Genomic DNA, 18,906 nt, shown 5'->3' on the forward strand with positions numbered 1-18,906 from the left:
GATTTTTTTCCCAGAACAAACACTGGCCATTCATTTTGTAATTCACATTCATTTTTAGAGGCCATGCCGTTATTTTCAGCACTCATTCTGTGCGGCAGTGCAGAACAGCTGCATCTTTCATGACTGTGGCAAATTCTTATTGCTCAACACTGAAGTGTATTTTCTGTCTTTCTTCTGCGGTGTGTACGATGTAAGCTAGGGCTGTGTCCTCCTCTCCAAACCTGGTACTTCTGGTAAATGTTGTGCAGAGATGTAATGTGACAGTAGTTAAATGCAGGGGTGGTTTTATGGATCACTCTTGGAGGGGGCGTTCGGGTTTCGATGACATGCGAGCAGGGAAAAGGCAGGAGACTTCAGAGAGAACAGAATGGCTCTGTCCTGTCATTTGCGCACGTCAGGCGGCCGTTAGAGCAGGAGAGGGGCAGTGGAAAGGAATATTGACGTTGGAAAGCCTTCTAGGACACCACCAGAAAAACAACGGGAATAAAAGGAAGTGGGGGGGGGGGGGGGGGGGGCAGGGGCAGGCTCAGCGGTGGAGAGGCGGCGGAAGAGCTAGGAAGACTGCACTGTGTAGATCGAAATGCGCCAAGCCCGTGCACACCTTGGGACCTCTAGGCTTAATAAACAAGCAAGTCTAGCTACTATATTGGTAGCCCCCTCCTCAACATTCGCTTCCTGGAAATGCCAACTCCACCCACCTGGCTCACAGGTAGTTGTGCCTGCATCTGCACACGGCTGTGCATTGACTCAGAGAGTCCTTTTAAATGAATAACTTTGAAATTTCTAGCATGTGAATCCCCCCATTCCATTTTCAAGTGGCACACACATGCATACAGCTGCTGTCCTGTTGTGGTGATGTGCACACAACGTGTTCTCTCTGACAAATAATTAAAATGCTTGTGGCAAAGAAAAACAGAAGAAAATAGAAACTTTGTAGTGGAAACCATGTACCAAGAGGTGTGGTGTGGCTGTATTTCCATTATTTCCAGACTTTTTGTCGAAAAAAGGAAAGGTTGGGGTGTGACCTAGTGCTATGTCACAGATGCAAGCTGTATGCCATTCTGCTTGATGTTGCATGAAATGCTGAGTGGTAATGCTTGTGCAGGGGAAGCCAACGTAACACGGAGCGTGAGTGACCTCAACTCGAACAACATTGAAGTGGCCAGTGTCAACTCTTCTCCGGGCTTCATTCGAGTAAGTGCCATTCTTGATTTGGTAAACATTGCCGAGCGTGGAGCTGCTTGGTACCAGTCCCAGCTGAAAATTCCCATTCAGTCCAACTGGAATTCCAAATGATATTAACTGGATCCAGTTGGAGCAGTCCAAAAGCCAAACTGGTTTCAATTTAAATTGGGTCCAGCTGAAAGTTTCCATTGGATCCAACTGGAATGCCTGCTGGTGTTAACTGTAACCGATTGAAAAAGTCCGAGAACCAAACCGATTCAGATTGGTTCCATTAGATTCGAATTGGAAAAATTCCAGTTGGAACCAATGGACGTTTTCAGCTGGGGTGCAAAATCTGTGCACTTAAAAGTCAGCTCTCAATAATTCCAATATGGAGGGCATCAATAAACTGTTTGAAATAGGCAGAGTTTGAATTAAAAAGAATTTTTTTAATACCGTTGGTGTTGACAGGATCAAAGTGATGTTCAAATAAACTAGACGTTCAAAATAATTGAGCTGAAACTGAGGAGATTCCATGTTCATGCAAGATGCGCATTCTGTAGTGCTGAACTAATTCATGTTGTTTCCATCACCCTTGCCTCAAAAGCTTAAAGGGCAAGGTTTCCAGGATTATGACTGGTCGGATGTTTTTTTTACGCGACAGCACATACAGCTCGTTCGATCGAAAAGCCATCGGCGTCGTAGTAGTAGTAGTTGTAGTTGTCGCCTTCGTGCATCGGAAATATTCTGGGGCTGCGTAAAAATCGGAGGGCACGCACACTCAATAGCAAAAATATGGGTTTAGGCCAGGAATCGAACCAGGGCCTTTGGTGTTCAAGAAGACGGGAAGCTTCCACTCCGCCACGACGGCTCGACATTTGAACATGAATAGAGGCGCGTCTAGTGAATGCATGGATTTCTTAGAAACGCATCTTCGATATCTGTACTGAAACGTACATGAATAATTATGAGCATGTAAATTACAGATGTCGGAATTAAGCGGGTACCTTGCGTTTCCGGTAAATTTCCTCCTTGCTTGGCGTGCAGTCGTAGCGCCATCATGTGGCACCCACTGAAACCCCCCTTCGCCATGCACGGCGCTAGCCCAGCAGATGGCACGCGTAGGCGACCTTTCTGTGACAGAGTAGTGCCATTCTTTCCTGAACAGGTGTGATGGAACCGCAGCCATCTACGAGTGCTTGTGTGCAGCAGCATCTGTGTTGTTTTCAGAGGCCTTCTAGAGACTCAGAGCAATTTGTCCAGTGGGCAAGGCAACTGTGTTCCGTGGACTGCCTGGTAGCACTGCAACACGCTGTCATGTTCCACTCTTAACGACGAAGCTTAAGCGTTTGTGTGGTGATGTGGACTAGTCCCAATCCCCCTTTAATAAACACAAGCTGGATGAAAATACGGTGACAAATATGATAGAATGTCATGGTTTTACAATGCACCTCACCTAGTGGCAATTGTAATGGTGACACTACTGTACTACAAGTATGCCATAACATTCCAGTTGTTTTTCAGGTAAAGTTTTTCTTGTTTCCATGTTTGTCAGTGATACTTTATAGGCTGCATTATAGTATAAAAGTGTTGTGTACACACTTTATCACACACACACGCACAGGCTTTGCCAGCTTAATCAGTTAAAATTTTAGGTGAAAACAGGTTGCATAGTTTCAGCATCACAGATTTCATTTTTTCAATGGCAGAGGAGTTCATGACACACTTAACCCTTCGTGGTCCTTAGTTGGACCCCTCCCGACAACTCAGCATGGCCATTCTGGCCTGCTGTCGGGCATTGTCCAACAAGCTTTGCTGTGGCTAAATTGCACACGTTTTCTTCACTACGCATGATGCGCCATCTCTTAAACCACACTCTGCCCTAACATCGTTGAAAGACTTGGACACATAACCACCAAAAATAAACATTCCATGAGTTGTTCTTGCACACTTGTTACTGTATTTTCTTTGCTGGTGCCTCAAAATTGCCGAAATACTTTCGGACCGGAATGGCCGCAGAGTGGCTGAAAGTTACAGATCTGAAAGGGTTAATACAGGTTAGGCAATGCCCATATTGCAGTACCTTTTCTTCTCGCAACTTGTCATTCAAGCATAACTGATTGTCACGTGTACGGGGCTATTTGTCTGCCGCTTGTTCCAACAAGGGATGCCTCTTGGCAACTGTCATTGAGAACATATAGCGAGTAATAAGGCTAAATGCAGCAAAGGACTTATTGGCCACAGCACTGGCAATATTGATGCAGTTTCTTCTTTCTTGGTGCAGTGGTAGGTGAGGAGCAAAAAGATGTGATGGTTGAATGCATAACCATTTTTGCAGTCTTGTGATGGTGATGACAAGAGACACAGTAGGGTGTCTAAGCATGCCCACTAGTCTTCAAGGCTCAAGAATGGCTGACAGGGCCAGTTGGTAATGATTCGTCATAGATGGTAAAGCAGCCTATGTCCTTTTGTGCATTTCTTTACCCTTTGTGACATACATTCTCATGGGTGTGATGTGTGAAAGAAGTAGCCAGCACCTGAGAGAGCATTTGTCTTCTAAATGCTCCCCCTGAAGAAGTGTCATTGCCTTGCCTGTGCAGAAGCACCCCGAGGAGGAGATAACTGTCGAGGCCCTGAAGAAGATGATGCAGGAGCCGATGGACACTCAGCAGGTGGCTGAGGAGCAGCGCTACAAAGTGCTCGAGCGCTTCCGCAGCACACCCTTCCTTGAACTTCTCTCCAGCGCACAGCAGCACCACCAGGTGGGTGGGGTTGCGGAGCATGCTGCTGAAAAGGGTTTTTTCTTCGATTTCTGCAGAATGCAAGTTCAATAATGGGTGCAAAATAACATTATCAGACAGTTAGGCTACACTTGCCTGCTATGCCTTGATTATTTTAATTGCAAATTGAGAACGTTGTTTATAATTTCTGGTTACCACATTTGCCCCAAAGAAACCTGCCTCTATAACAAAAGAAATATATACATCGTAACACATGAAGATAACGACAACAGACTAGGAAAGAGCCGTCGCGGTGGCTGAGTGGTTATGATTCTTGTCTGCTGGCCCGAAAAACGCGGGTTCGATCCCGGCCACAGCAGTCGAATTTCGATGGAGGCGAAATTCTAGTGGCTTCTCTGCTGTGCGATGTCAGTGCACGTTAAAGAACCCCAGGTGGATGAAATTTTTGGAGCCCTTCACTACAGCGTCCCTCATAGCCTGAGTTGCCTTGGGACGTTAAACACCCATAAACCATAAACCAGACAGACTAGAAGACAAGAGCTATCGTAGCGCTATTGTAGCGCTGTCTTAGTCTGTTGTCCTTGTTTTCGTGCTCCACAATTCGGTTGCTAAGACTGATAGTTCTTGCAGACTAGGGAGATGTCTAACTTCAATGCTGCTTACCAAAGCAAGGTACAGACAAACCACCTCCCTCATTCCATGCAAACTAGATGTGCACATGGAAGAAAATAGTAAACTGATAGCAAGGCGGGCAAGTTGGTGATACATATATAAAAAATAACAGCGCGGAAAACTGGGACTTCAAGGGTAGCGCTTGTCCTGTGTTTTCTACCCTTCAAGTCCCCGTTTTCCGCGCTGTTATTTTTAAAGTAAACTGATGACCCGTCTTTCGCCAAGCCGCGTGTAGTTGCCCGATACACGACAACTTTCGCTCTCTAACCAGGTTTAGCAGTAGTTGAACTGCAGCTAATTTTAAAGCGAAAGCTTTACTGGCTGCGAACTTGCGATTTCGCCGTGGCGGTGCTCCGAGGAGCACATGACGTCACAACGCGCGCCTCGCCGCGGAGCCGGACCAGTCTGGCCAGGCTGGCGGTGGCTGGCGCACTCGGCGCGAAATAGAGACGTGCTCCAAGTCTTCTTTCACAAATTCTGCAAATGCCTGAGAATGTTTTCATACTCATTGCCTAAAACCATTGCAATTGCCTTCACAAGAAGTAAATGATACTGCAAGGCATTCTCTCCAGGTGGTCTCACAGTTGACATGCTATATTTGTTTGAATAATGGAAAGTTGGGCAAGTTGGTTTTGCATTTACATCGCGGCGCAAGAAAATGACAACAACAGACTGCGATAGCACCTGTGTTGGGCAAGTTGGTTTTGCATTTACATCGCGGCGCAAGAAAATGACAACAGACTGCGATAGCACCTGTCTTGTCTTTAGTCATCCTCATTTACTTAGCTATCATCTCGCTTGTATGCAAGAACCATCAGTCATAGCAACCGAATTTTTCAATCCTTGAATTAGCTTTCAAGCTAAATGTTTGATCATTATTTGCTTCCTTTTGTTGGCGTGCGTGCAGCCACAGTCTACTATGAAGTGTACTGTCACACCAGAATATAATGGCACTGCTATGCCAGCACCAAATGCTATCATTTATGGATTTATGGCTAGTATCGTATGTACAAGGCAGCCTGAATTCGTTGTGCAGGGCACGATGCAGCCCGTCCGCTTTTTCGAGGCGTACCAACCTCCAGCCACCAGCAGCTTTGGCACGCAGCGTGAAGGGCACAATCAGACAGACATTACAAAGCTAATAAAGTGACCACTTTGACGTCCTTTGGTTCCTCCGATATATGCTGTCTGTTTTAGCACACGATTTTACCTGACGCTTGTGCTGCTGTGCATGTGCAACTTTTCTTCATGCATGACTGCATACTGTGCCCATTTACGACATTGAGCATGTTGACCTCAGCTAGTAAACCGCTGTCCATTTGCTTCTGTCCAAACAAGTCAGCTTCAAAAGGTGTGCTCTGCATTTGAGCTCTACCCAATGAAATTAAAAGCTCTTTTCTTATACTATTAGTTACATTTCTGGCATAATAAGCTTATCAGTGGCAAAAGAGAATGATGCACCCTGTGCTCATTTATCAAATATAGTCAGTTCAGCAGAAGCATAAATACGCAGTACATTTTCTAGCATGCGTCACTGGGAGTGTTTTCTTGGAAGGTTCTGAGAAGTGGTTGAAAGGATTTCTTTGAATTATCCAGCCGAGTGAAATGCACCAACATATCAGCTTTGGCCAGTGCTTTGATTGTGCTTATTTGTTTGTAGGAGAACTGCTCACTGCTAAAGTTTTTGCACACTTATTCTTAGATTCCTTATTTTTTTGGCTGTATTGTTGCCTTTTTGTTCTTTTTATGCTGGACAATTTGGTAATGAGCAAACAGAGAGAACACAAACTTCCACTTTGAAGCAAAATTTGTCCTGGTTGAGGAACCGAACTTGGGACCACCGTGTGTCTGGGCCAGCCACTTTACTAGCTAAACTGACCAGGACGGCTAGCAAATGGCAAGGCGAGCCCAAATCGATCAACTCAAAGTGAGAATGGAGTTAGTCGTTAATAAAGCTTTCGTCTTCTTCTTCCAGTGTGTTTGGGGAATCCTGCAAAGTGGAGTAAATTTGTAGTAAGGGATGCAGTAAGGGAGTGCGGTGAGTAGTTCCTAAGGCGAGTGGAGGGCAACATCACAGAAACAAATATCCTAGAATGTTTCCTTCTCCTTGCAAGTGCAGTGTACATCTTGCTTAGCGCATGCATATTTTGTTCGCTTGCGGAATTTGCAGGCCAATGACCTCCAGGGCAAGCTGAAGGAGATCCTGGGCAAGCTGCCAGGTCCTACAGCAACAGGCCAGGCGTCGACAGGCAGGCACACTGGCACAGTGACCGGTCAGCATGCGCTAGATGCTCGCCTGGCTCAGGACTGTCACGCGGCCCCAGTGTACGAGATCAACTTCCCCGAGCTTTTTGTCTTCTAGTTCTCACATGGGGGCCACTCTGTGGCCCCACACGTATGGTGCAATAAAAGAATAAGAGTCTGTTTACTTGGTCTGTGCTGTGCATTGTCTTGCTTGTGGAGGTTGCAGCACTGAATATCGTGAAAGTCCATTCAGTTCTAAGTGTCTTTAAAGCAAGCTGGAGGAAAAACACCAAAGCAATAAAACTCCACTTCCACAGTATATCAGCTTTTGTAGTTGCACTTTGGTTTTATATAGTAGCGAGAAGAGTCACTGGAAGCAGTCGCTGCAATGTAAGCACACAGTATTGTCACCTGTGGAGAAGAGGGAGAATTTTGTACTGTGATGCAAACGTTATGGGTGGATGCTTTTGTGCCTTCTGGATGAACTGGCAAGTTTTAGCTCAAGGGACCCTTAAAGAATTCTGTGGCATTTTTGCACTGGGCAAGGTCCTGGGGCTGCAAAGTTCTTGAATGATGATCATTCTTGTCGTGGGAGCAGATATCGAGATCATGCAGTAGAGGGTTATCAACAAACTCTCTCACATTTGGTGCGTTGACCTATGAACTGAGGTCAAAATTTCCTTGTGATAGGTGTGCTCAGTGCTGGGGCCAAACTTCTGCTGCAGCTGAACTTTGAGCAAGAGTTTGCGTGCTGTTTGGGGCACGTCCTTGAGGACGAAGTTGGCGGTGTAAGGTTCCACACTGAAGTCTGCACTTTGAGACTGTGCACTGGGATGACCATGTGAGCTGGTGCTCTCTACAAGCAAAGGGTTTTCAGTCATGCCCGACGCAGAACCTAGAGAATATTGGCCGACGTGGCTCTTGAATCGACGCACCATTCGGGAAACCAAGATCTTTGTGCGAACTAGACATATAAACCTTTTGTCGCGAGGCTCCAGATTACGGTGGTAAATGCTGGCAGCATCCCAGCAATCAGAAGTGGGAACACTCTCGTAGAGTACAGGTCCCGCTGGATTTAATCTGATGCAGTATGGGTGATCGGCAGTAGGTCGGTAGGACATAATTGAAGAAAGTGCTAAAAGCAGCACTGCGATCAGAAGTAAGAGAACCATTCTTGTATCCTTATCCAAGTCTGGAACAAGCGGTTCTATTGTGTTGTTGACTTCTGTTGTTACACCAAAAACATGTCGTCGAACTCTCTTTCGATGCACCCAACCATGGTCGATCTGAAAGGCGTCACGGAGCATTTCAACAGCCAGCAAAGGCGCTGTGATGGGATGTCTTGGTGCTCTGGATGTACTTCCCCTTTGAAAAAGTCTTGCAATGCCAGCCATGAATTTTGAATGACTGGTTGTACGTGGATTTACACTTAATGAAGTGTACGTGCCTTTTGAACTCTTGGAATCCGAGGCGGTTGTTTTTCTGAAAAGGTCGAGAAAACTTTCCACGGTAGTTTCGAAGGGCTCGGCCTCTTGGCGCGCCAGCGTCCTCGACGTTTCGACCCAAGCTCCGTTCCAACTCCTGGCTGTGGTTTCTCTCGCGTTTATCGTGAAAACCGTAAGGATCGCACTAACGCTAGCACTGGCCCGTTTCTGGGGCGTTGAAGTAGCTGACGCATTTTCCGCGGAGGAAACAGTTGGCTTTCGGTTGTTGGTTCGGATAATGACATTGCTGCTAATGTTTGTCGTCTTTCCTCGGGACACGACGACCGATTGGGACACGATGATGGTTCCATTGTCCGTCCTTTCGACCGCTAACGGCAGCGCGACAGCGGGGACGCACAACAAAAAGATTACTATAAGCATGGCTCACCATGTCTAACCTTGGCGGCCAGCCAGAGGTAGCGCGAGCCTTGTTTATATGCCGGCATCGGCATGCGTAGGCGCGGCGCGAATCACACCCACGTCTCGCTTTTACTTCTTTTACGGGTTCCTGTGATCGAACTCCGCTCGTGCCCTCGAAAGAGCTCACCTGAGCGCTACGGAAGAATTTCTGGTGAAAGCAAGTTCGATGGAAAATGCGATATTCATGGAATTTACGCTACACATACGGCTCTATGGCGATATCAAGATTACAGCGCAGAGCGCGAAATTTCGTTCATTATTCGTCTAGCTACTGCGGGTGCTGCTCGTTCGGCGAGTATGACCCCACTTGACTGTTCGTATCTCTAACATCAGATGAGATTTCAACACAAAGCATGAGCAGACGACGCCGCGCGCTCGATAACGGCGCTCGAATGAGCCGAAGACTTCCGCCTGGCGTTATCAACAGTTGTATAGTTTGTAACGCGACAACGACGTTCGTATCAAAGTTATTGAACTTTCAGGCGCGATAAAAGCGCTTTGGCACGCAATAATTGTCCGCCTAAGAAAACGAACGCGCGGTATCCGACGCCTAGCAGCCGAAGCCGAAGAAGCGCTAAGGGTGGAGTCGACGGAAGCCGGAAATCACGTGAACGGCGAGGAATTTGGTGGGGCTTTTGCCAGCTCCATGGGTCCGTACTGGTGCGCTGCTGCTACCTGTTCGCGGAAGCCACGGCCGAAATGGAGTTGACACGCCGTCCATCGACACGGAGACGAAGTGTCTAACCCGAACCCATTGGGGCCAGCGATTCACCCATGTGACGTGAAGTGTCTCTGGCGCGGGGACAACGGTCTTGCCTTCCAGACGCGCTGCAAGGCGTTAAGATGGCGTCCGAACGAGAGCTGAAAGCCGTGGAGCGTATCAACCTGCGAAACACCATCAACCAGTGGAATGCCAATCGCCTCGACCTTTTCGAACTCAGTGAACCGAACGAGGTAAATGCGTGCTGGTGCGCTGGAGTCGTCCACGCGTTACGCGAGTGTGTCTTCTTCGGCCAGTGCGCCTTCACTTCTTGTGTCAAGTGTCTCGGGGCCCAACTTTGGGCCGAGTCGTGAAGTGTGTCACGTCAAGATGGCGCCGCGCTGCACTTGTATTACGCCGAATTGACGCCTTAATAGCGGCTTTCAGCGCGGTTTCCGGCACTTGCGAGACCTCGCCGTCAACACCGGTGTCAACGGCGCCAACTGTCATCGTCGTACCCGCGGGCAGTCAGGCGTGACAGCCGCCGTTAGTGGCTGCATCGCTCACGGCTGGTTCCTGGCAGTTCTCTAGCGGGCTCCTAACGCTTGTAATGTCGCGACTACCTTGTTCCGGCGCATGACCTAACATGTGCCCTCTCGAGGTCACGATAACAGCCGTACTAATTATGTACGCCATTCAGACGTTTCTTCCGCACTTTTTTTTTTCTTTTTGGTTTGTTCGTTGGAACTACTGGTGCATTTTTCAGGCTAAACACAGCCTGTCATTCTCTCAAATTCTTAAAATCCAGCTCAGTGCGACTCTGTGTTAATCATTATGGTCATGAAAACATCTGTAAAAGTCCTTGTCAAAGCCTGTACAGCATTGGGATGTGCTAACTGGAAGTAGCTGCAACAGTTTGCATGCCCTAAGGCTGGTCAGTTTCAAGTGATGTATTTTGCTCGGTACACAGGAAATGATGTGCATGTTCATATTGTCTTCCTGAAAACGGTCAAACGGGAAAATGGAGCATGCCAATTGCTGTCTGCATTGTGTTACTCCTGTTTGTCTTGCTTAATTAAATCTGTTGTCTTGTGTACCACATGCAGTTCGATAAGGCCACATGATAGCTCTTCATGCCTCACTGCACACTGTTCTTATCATTACCTTTGAAGTTGTTCTGCTCTGAAGGGATTATTATTTGATTAAGCCTCTGTTTTTCCTGTGATACAGTACTCTAGTAATGTCCCAAACACTTCTAAGTTTAGCAGGTAAAGGCAGCAAATAAAAGTACAGTTAATATTCTTTGCTTTCTGCTGACAAGCCTTAATGAAACTTAGTAGGAAGTGTGTGCCTGCTTGTTTGCATGGTTTCTCCACTGAGTTGCTGTTTTTCTGAGCTTTGTCAAAACTGTGAGGTCCTGGTTTTGCAGGATTATAGTTTCCTAATAATGTGAAATGCTAGTGAACCTTCCCTAGGCTCATAACTTAGCTGTTAAAATAGACATTTTTTAAACATTTTTTTAGGGCATCTCTGCTGTCCTTGCTATGAAACAATAGCAGTGTTGCCTTGACAAGCTGCTTAGATTTACTCTAGCGTATCACTTGAGGTTCTCCGACGGTGATCGGTAGCAGGTTGGCGATGCTGCACTGGAGGTCATCACTTGGAAGTGCATAGTCTAAAGTAACTAAACAGCCATGTCTCACAGCTGTTGCTCAGCATTTGTGCGGTGTAAAGTTAGGCATTCTTGTTTTGGACTTGTATTGCTAGTTATTAAAAATTTTACAGTGTGAAACAATGCTGTAGTGATTAATACAGAGACCATATCCTTGAAGATGAAGGTTGGCTATGCCTTTGCTTTTGCGTGGTACGACATATTGCATGCTGACCGGCTGCAGCGAATGGGATTTGCATATAGCATATTTCGTGGTGTATTTCAGTGATAGATGTAACGTATCCAGCATGTCCAAGTGCACTGGCTAAGTCCATATTAAGCATTACAAGTGTCCAATTGCTTTTCGAGATGTGTAAGTTGGTTGTAATATTACACAGTCCTTGTCATTGAGGTTAGTGTTTATTAGAAGGTACGCACTTGTTATGGGGTCTGCTACATTCTTGGTCTGTGGCAGTGCACTTGATCGCATGTCCTTGAAACATTAAATCTTTAAATGTAATGTCCCCATCTGCATTTGTTCCTTTTATGCCTGTGTAGTTCAACTGCTCAAATTAGTAGGCATGAGCTGAAAGTGCCCTCTGAAAATGATTCCCTGAGAGTATGTTCACAAGAGAAATTTCCTTTATAGCTATTATATACCTATTGTGGCATGCCATGACCAAAATCTAGTTTAGGTTTGTATGTATGAACATGGAAAGTAGCTGTCATTTGTTTATGAAATGGCTATCTTGATAATATGGTCAGAATGCAAGCGTTTGGTAGTCACTTATTTAAAGATGAAAAACTGCCAGATAAAAGAAAGCAAAAAGGATACATAAAAATTTTGTTTATATAGGAGTTTACAAAATCTCAAATAACCTAATGGCCTTATTTAGTTAAGCTGTTTCTTGAAAGTAGCTTGGGCGTCCTGGCTGAACTTCCATTTCTGCCTGAACTGGTTGCACCTAGCCTCAGTCTTGTCCATACAGGCTGTCGCCTGAAAGATAGACATTTGGAGCGTTCTAGATGTTGTGACATTCATTAATAACTTCCTTGGCTTTCCTTTGTAGTTAGCGCTGAAGAATTGATTGGAATCTGGGCAAAGTCATTGAAGTGTAGCTATGTTCTGGGGTCAAGATTTATGGCCTATTTCATTTCACTGTGTCAGTAGCCATGTTATCAGTTGTAAGGCTCCTTGAAATTCTTCACTATGCAGTAAACTTGTGTGTCTTTGGGTGGAGAATACAATATTCCTTCTGGTAATATTCTAACGCAACACAGTTTGCTTGTCTATGGTCACATTTTCTGTTCTGCGGCCATTTTTAACGTGAAAGCTTTAGAGTTGTCACTTCAAAACCTGTCGACGTCCAACGCGAAATTCACTGATTGGTCGAGTGAAGTCACATGACCTTGTGGTGCCGTCGTAACCTGCCCACTGAACAACCTAGTTTCTAGACAGCAGCCTAAATAGTGAATCGATCAAAAAGCAGAAAAATGTGATATATACATGTGTCTGCATTGTCACAGCATTGCGGATACCTGTTAGTACAGTGAGCAGTCCAGATGTGGTGGTTTATGGACTCACAGGTGCTGAGAAACTGATGCAAACACACACAGAAGCTGCGACAAATGTGAAATCTAATGCTATTGCATTCCACTCTTAAGGTGATTCAAGCGTCCCCATAGTTTTTTTGAAGCTGACTGGTGTTCATCAATGCTTACATGAGCCTACATCTTATTACTGCCTATACTTGATTTCACTGATGATTGTTGTTATAACATTGTCTGAAAAAAAAAAAGCGTTTTCGCAGACAGCTGTGTAATGACTGTCGCTACCATGCATTGGTTTTTGCTGTGATGCCAAAGCCTCTTGTGTTGGCACAAGGAGTTGTTAGGTGACTTGTCCTTGTTCTGATCGCAGGACTTGGAGTTCCACGGGGTGATGCGCTTCTACTTCCAAGATGCAGACCAAAAAGTTGTGACCAAATGCATTCGCGTTTCAAGCACTGCCACCGTCAGCGATGTTATTGGCACACTCATTGAGAAGTTTCGTCCTGACATCCGAATGCTGTCAGTGCCCGACTACGCATTGTACGAAATACATGAAAATGGAGGTAATATTTGAGCTGCTGCCTTTTTTATAACCGTGCCTTTCTATGGCTGAATTCGTTGATGTATTATTAGTGTTACGTGCCAAACCTCAACTTTGTCATTTCTTGGTGGGGCACACTCAGTTTTTCATTTCATTTTATTGCTTTAAAGGCCCAGAAAGGTGTATTACATAAGGGGTGGGAAGTATTGGGTAAACATTGCTATGATAGTACATATTGTTGGAATCAAAAAAAGAATTGCATGTGCTTGGTTTTACAGATTGATAAAAACTTGCTGTAGGTAACTATGACTGTTTCAAGGCGTGCAAGCTTTCCGTTCCTGTGCAAGTCGTCGGGTACCCTTCATTTTCTGGCCTGCAGCTGAGCCCATTGTGCCTGGGCTTAAGTTGGGCACATATTTCCATTGCAATTTCAGCTTGGGCTATTGGTCATACATAATGTAGGGAGACAGTGTTAACATACGAGGGCAAATAATAAAAGCAACTGACAGGACGAGTTTTTCCTCATCTGTTAACACAGCCTCGCTCCGCTCAACTTTTTCACAGAGGAGCGCAAGCTCAGTGCCGAGGAACGTCCTCTTCTGGTGCAGCTCAACTGGCACCAGGATGACCGCGAGGGCCGGTTTCTGTTCCGACGCATGGACCACAAGTCTCGGGTGAGTTGTCCGCTGGTCATACTCTTGAGTGCTGAATTTTTTCAATGTCCATGTGTGTCTGTGTGCTCGACAAGGTAAGTTGTTGGGCGAGTTGGTTTCTATATTCCATAACTACGGCGCAACGAACAGGACATAGAAGGAGGACACAGGTTGTGTCCCTGCCTGTGTCCTTCTACGTCCCGTTTGTTGCGCTGTAGTTATGGAGTCTGTGTGCTAGTGCATGTGGCGCTGGCAGGTTTTGCTGTTGCAGCACTGTGGCACCCAAAACTACATGCTGTGGTTACATTAAGTGGGCTATGAGAAAAAAAATTAATGAGGTCACAATTCTGAAACCTTCAGGAAACAAGTCACTGGCATGCATTTCAGCAAGTTGCCTGCAGCACAATTTCTTCAGTGCTATCTCCAAAATAAACTTGCATAACATATTCCTTAAATGCACAAGGACTTGTTTTACATTAAATTGAATGACATACTTGAAATGAGCACACAAAAATGAAATGAGCACACAAAAATATATGTCCCCTGAAGATTTCAGAATCGTGAGTTTACTAAAATTTTGTTTTCTAAGAGGAGCTTGAAGTGGCTTCTGCCACTTTGCTAGCTGACAGTTTTATTTTACACTCATCTGTCTGGGTGATGCCACCTTTTTTAAGATGTCACTGCTTGAAGCAAATGCTTTTTTTTTTTTTGGTTTTCTGACCTGAATTTCGATTGCAGTTGAGCGGTCTGAATTATAAAGCTTCCTTTTTTCTTCCTTGTTGCGCGCGGGGCCACCGTGGTGACTGAGTGGTTATAGCGCTTGGCTCCTGACCTGAAAGACATGGGTTCAATCTTGGCTATGGCGGTTTCATTTTGATGGAGGCGAAATGCTTGGGACCCGTGTACTGTGCAGGGTCAGTGCATGTTAACCTCAGGTAGTCGAAATTATCCAAAGCCCTTTACTACAGCATCCCTCATAGCCTGAGTCGCTTTGGGACGTTCCCATAAAACTATCCTTGTTGTGTGCACCTTGGATCATTGCTGCAAGAGGTGCTGCAGCGTACTGTGTTAATGATGCGATTTTGATAAGCTTAGTTCAGTAGGCCTAAAGCAACTCAAGGAATTTTCTACATCTCCTTGCTCTTAGATTTCTTTTCTTTTTTTTCTTCTTCTGGTGTGGCAGTTGTCAGTTCTACAAGTCCAGATTGTTGAATTTGATTTCAATTCTTTTATATTGAATTGCCTTCAGTGTTGGTTTAGACATCGTTATGCTGTGGCTTAGAATGTGTGGACATTAGCTTGCCGTTGTTAAGACATTCTTATTAAAAATTCAGTTGAACAAAACTACTCACATCCAGCAGTGGCTTGACTGTGAATGGCAATACACAGAAGTGTCCTGTTGTGACCGTGGCTGTTTTGCTGAGGAAATGCCTTCTAAAGGCTTGCTAATGAAGGGTTGCTGTGCTGGCAAGGCATGGTCTTCATTGTCTCTGACGTAACGATTGAGTCTAACGATGGGGACCAAGCTTGTTGCGACTTCACTTGGAAAGACCTCGTGAGCTCCTTTTTTTTTTTCCAAGAGCCGGTGGCCTGACTGATGACTCATTTCTTGATGCAGCTGCCAACACTCAAGGTGGAGTCACTGCGGTTTGGACGCAAGCCTTCACGTAGGGACCACAAGAAAAAGAAGAACAAGGAGGCGGTAAATAACGGCAGCTGATTTTTTTCATTCTTGTAATGAACGTGTTTCACAAAAACGGCACCTTGTTTGTGCGCTACAAGGAAAGAGCTACCACTGCTGCTTCTTGACAAAGAGTGGTGAAATTTTTCTGTGCACAAAAAAAAAAAAACAAAGTGAACTGCAGTGAAAAAAAGCCTGCTACATGCTCTGAAGCATGCAAGTTATCAAATAGAATCCAGGGCAGTATTTTTCTGTTCTCTTGCAGTTTTGTTCCAGTGTGACTGCTTTAACTTGGCACTGCTAGGTTGGTTTGCTTGCATGCCGTCACTGTGGTTTGCTATTCTGGAGCATAAAAGTAGACTAGGGATGACCAAACAGAACTGTTCATTTGAAAGCCTTATTCAGCCAGGAGGGCCCTGTGTTGGCCTTTGTGCCACTTTTGTCTGCAGGCCCAAACGGAAGAGAAAGATGGCATAGCGGAGAAGCTGTACACGGAGATTCCAGAGACGAGCTTTACGCGCTCCATCTCAAATCCGGAGGCAGTGATGCGGCGCCGGAGACAGCAGAAGCTGGAGCGCAAGCTGCAGCAGTTCCGCCAGGAGGGAAGCCCCGAGGCCGGCAAGTGTTTTTTGCCCCAGGATGTGTGGTCCGTGTCTTTGGGCAGTTAACCTGTGCAACTAGGTAGTCGGAGGATAGGGAGAGCATTTCATGTTACCATGCTAGCGTTAATGTCATTTCGGAAAAACCTGTCATATTTGTGGTTTTTGAGCTAAGGAAATACAGTAGAACACTTATTTATATGCCTTTCAGGGGGCTGCATGAAACCGTCATATAATCGGAAATTTCTTGTAGCAATGTACCTCCTATGTGGTCCTTTTTCCCAGCATTTAAAGGAAGCACATGACACAAAATCTTGTAACTGCACTCACGCGCTACCATATTCCAACGCTCCCAGCAGTGTTTTGAACGAATAAAACATGCACACTGACTGTGCCCCTAAAGTGAGTGGCCGCTGCTCAGTTCGATGAGCCGCAAAATGATTAAAAAAAAAAAGGCTACTTTGATATATGCGACTTCGCTGCTTTCCATTCCTTTATTGTTTTGTCTATCCGATGGCTCAGTAGAAGCTTCATCTGAATTGGCTGTTGATGGCCTGCTTATCACTTATTGCAGATCACTGCACGTGCATTCCGTGTTCAGGGATGTGCTGACGCACTTTTAAAACGAGTCTGGGAGTGATGTCAGCCGCCCACTTCGAGACTGAGCGCACACGCTTCTAAGCTTCTTTCACTCCAAATGCGCTTGGCAGCACTAAAATAAAGTAGTGCAAGAGCGCAATCACGTTTTTTTTTTTTTTTCCATATTTCACAGGCTTCCTTTAAATGCTGGAAAAAGAAAATGGCCGCATATAAGATATGTTCCTACAAAAAACTTGATCGGCTGTTTTGCAACCCCTTCCACAACTTAACGCATGTGACCCTAAAATGAATGTTAAAATTTTTGCACAACTAATCTAAACTATTTAAGCAGAATTTAAAAAATACTTTGAGGAGCACCACACCACATGTAACAGTTAGTACGTCTTTCGTTTCACCCAGCTCTGATGTGCCATTTTTTTTAATCTTTGGTTTAAGTTGCATAGAACACCCTGTACTGATGTAAGGCCCACACTTTTTTCCCACGGTTTTGACGAGGTGCGGCCCTTGCACAGGGCCGGCATATTTCTATAAAAGGCCAAGATAAACATATAAGTGGGTCTTGACCGTATTGAGATGCTGCATTATAGCATCACCGAGAAAGATCAGTAATTCACCTGCAGAAAAAAATGATTGCTGAAAAAAACAAACTAGATTCTGATATAAAAACCGAAAAGAAGTGCCCAAATTTTTTATAAATAAAAACCAATAAGTCCAACCCCTATTTAGTATTTCTTAGCTTGCCTAGCTCACCATGTGCTCACTTGTCTACCTGCGTTCTTTACATCTTTGTTTGTCCACCAGTGTTCTTTACTTCCCCAGGGTTTGTACTGTCTGTGTGTGTCCTTTGCATGATGTGTTGAGGTTTCCTGCTGCTCTGGCTGAACTATGTGTCTTCCAGGGGGAACACTGCGTATCTTTGGTGAGTCGCTGAATCGGGATGTGCCTTACAAGACACTGCTGCTTTCGACGACGGACACGGCGGCGCACGTGGTCCGGGAGATCCTGGCGAAGTATGGCCTAGAGCAGGAGGAGCCTCAGCTGTACTGCCTGGTCCAGGTGCTGGTGCCCCCACCACCAGGGGGTCTTCCCAGTCCCCAAGACCCACCCATGGCAGGGCTCAAGGAGTTCATCCTGGATGATGACGACTGCCCCCTGGCCATCGAGAGGCAGCACAACCGCATGAAAGGTACTACTTAAACCTGGATGCAACAAACCTCCGTGTAACGAATTCCTCAATACAGTAAAAGCTCGTTAGTAATTCAAAAATCCGGATAATTTAAACTTCCGGCGCGGTCTTGGCCAACGCCCTCACAAGTTTATGGTGTCGGACGCTCGCTAATTCGGATGCTACAGGTGTTGCACCGGGCTTCTAAAGGGAAGCGGCATCTAGGAATGACTGGCTTGGCAAGTGTTTGAACAACCTTGCTCTAACCTGACTTTCATGCTTTAGAGGCCTGCACACTTCTGGCATATGTGCCATGGCAGGTGTGATGAAAAGGAACTAGCCCGTCTCCGAGAATGGTCCGATTGCATAGTTTTGGTTTCGCTTTTCCGAGCTTCATGTCAGGCCCATGTCGATGCTGTCTATTGGCCGTTTTGGACGTCGATTGGCGCCACTCCTAATTTCCCTGGTTTCCATCCACGTGGTTCTGCCATCTTTCCACTGCACTGAAACTGTGCGCTCGTCATGTGCCGTTAGCTATTTGTACCACAAAGCACAGCCACGCATCTGGTCTAGGTGGTTGTAGGTGAAGCCCTCTCGCAGCAGCTTGTGAGGGGACTCTACTGCTGCCTCTTTGCACTGTGAAAGATGCTAGGGAGGCCGTTAACATTTTGGAACAGTTCTACTTCGACACTCCCGACATTGTGTTTGCAATGAGGCATTGACAGAAATGTGAAAAATGGTCATTGTCGCACTGTTATTTTAAAGGCAAGCAAAAATTACGCAGCCTTTTACCAAATAAAAATAATTTACTGCAACACAAGCAGTTATTGTCAGTTTTATAGCGGTCGTACGATAATTTGAACATTTTTTTCTGGTCCCTTGAAGTTCAAATTAACAAGCTTTTACTGTATTAAGAAGTTTGTCAATTCCCCATTGCTGCCCCCATTGAAGCACTTGTATTTGAGAAGTCCTTGTGATGAAGGTGTTATGGCAGTTGACTTTGATATACCGTATTTACTCGAATCTAGGCCGACCCAGAT

The 18,906-nt window shown here is 45.6% G+C and overlaps 2 protein-coding genes across 6 annotated transcripts in view; both read left to right on the forward strand.

Annotated features, from left to right (window-relative positions):
- Positions 1–7,005, forward strand: part of stmA (Protein EFR3 homolog stmA) — a 32,444-nt gene extending 25,439 nt beyond the window's left edge. For all 5 annotated transcript variants that reach the window (XM_077639562.1, XM_077639559.1, XM_077639561.1 and 2 more), the window contains 3 exons: positions 1,106–1,194; positions 3,765–3,926; positions 6,748–7,005. In XM_077639562.1, the coding sequence (XP_077495688.1) occupies positions 1,106–1,194; positions 3,765–3,926; positions 6,748–6,939 (443 nt within the window). In that variant the 3' untranslated portion in view covers positions 6,940–7,005. The remainder of the gene's footprint in view (positions 1–1,105; positions 1,195–3,764; positions 3,927–6,747) is intronic.
- A 2,329-nt stretch (positions 7,006–9,334) lies between these two features.
- cno (adherens junction formation factor afadin) overlaps positions 9,335–18,906 on the forward strand; it is a 56,229-nt gene continuing 46,657 nt past the window's right edge. Inside the window, exons 1-6 of the mRNA XM_077639556.1 lie at positions 9,335–9,679; positions 12,998–13,190; positions 13,733–13,842; positions 15,440–15,523; positions 15,952–16,120; positions 17,600–17,887. Of these exons, the coding sequence (XP_077495682.1) occupies positions 9,569–9,679; positions 12,998–13,190; positions 13,733–13,842; positions 15,440–15,523; positions 15,952–16,120; positions 17,600–17,887 (955 nt within the window). The 5' untranslated portion in view covers positions 9,335–9,568. The remainder of the gene's footprint in view (positions 9,680–12,997; positions 13,191–13,732; positions 13,843–15,439; positions 15,524–15,951; positions 16,121–17,599; positions 17,888–18,906) is intronic.

Source organism: Amblyomma americanum, chromosome 10, assembly GCF_052857255.1.
Source record: "Amblyomma americanum isolate KBUSLIRL-KWMA chromosome 10, ASM5285725v1, whole genome shotgun sequence".
Classification (NCBI taxonomy): domain Eukaryota; kingdom Metazoa; phylum Arthropoda; class Arachnida; order Ixodida; family Ixodidae; genus Amblyomma; species Amblyomma americanum.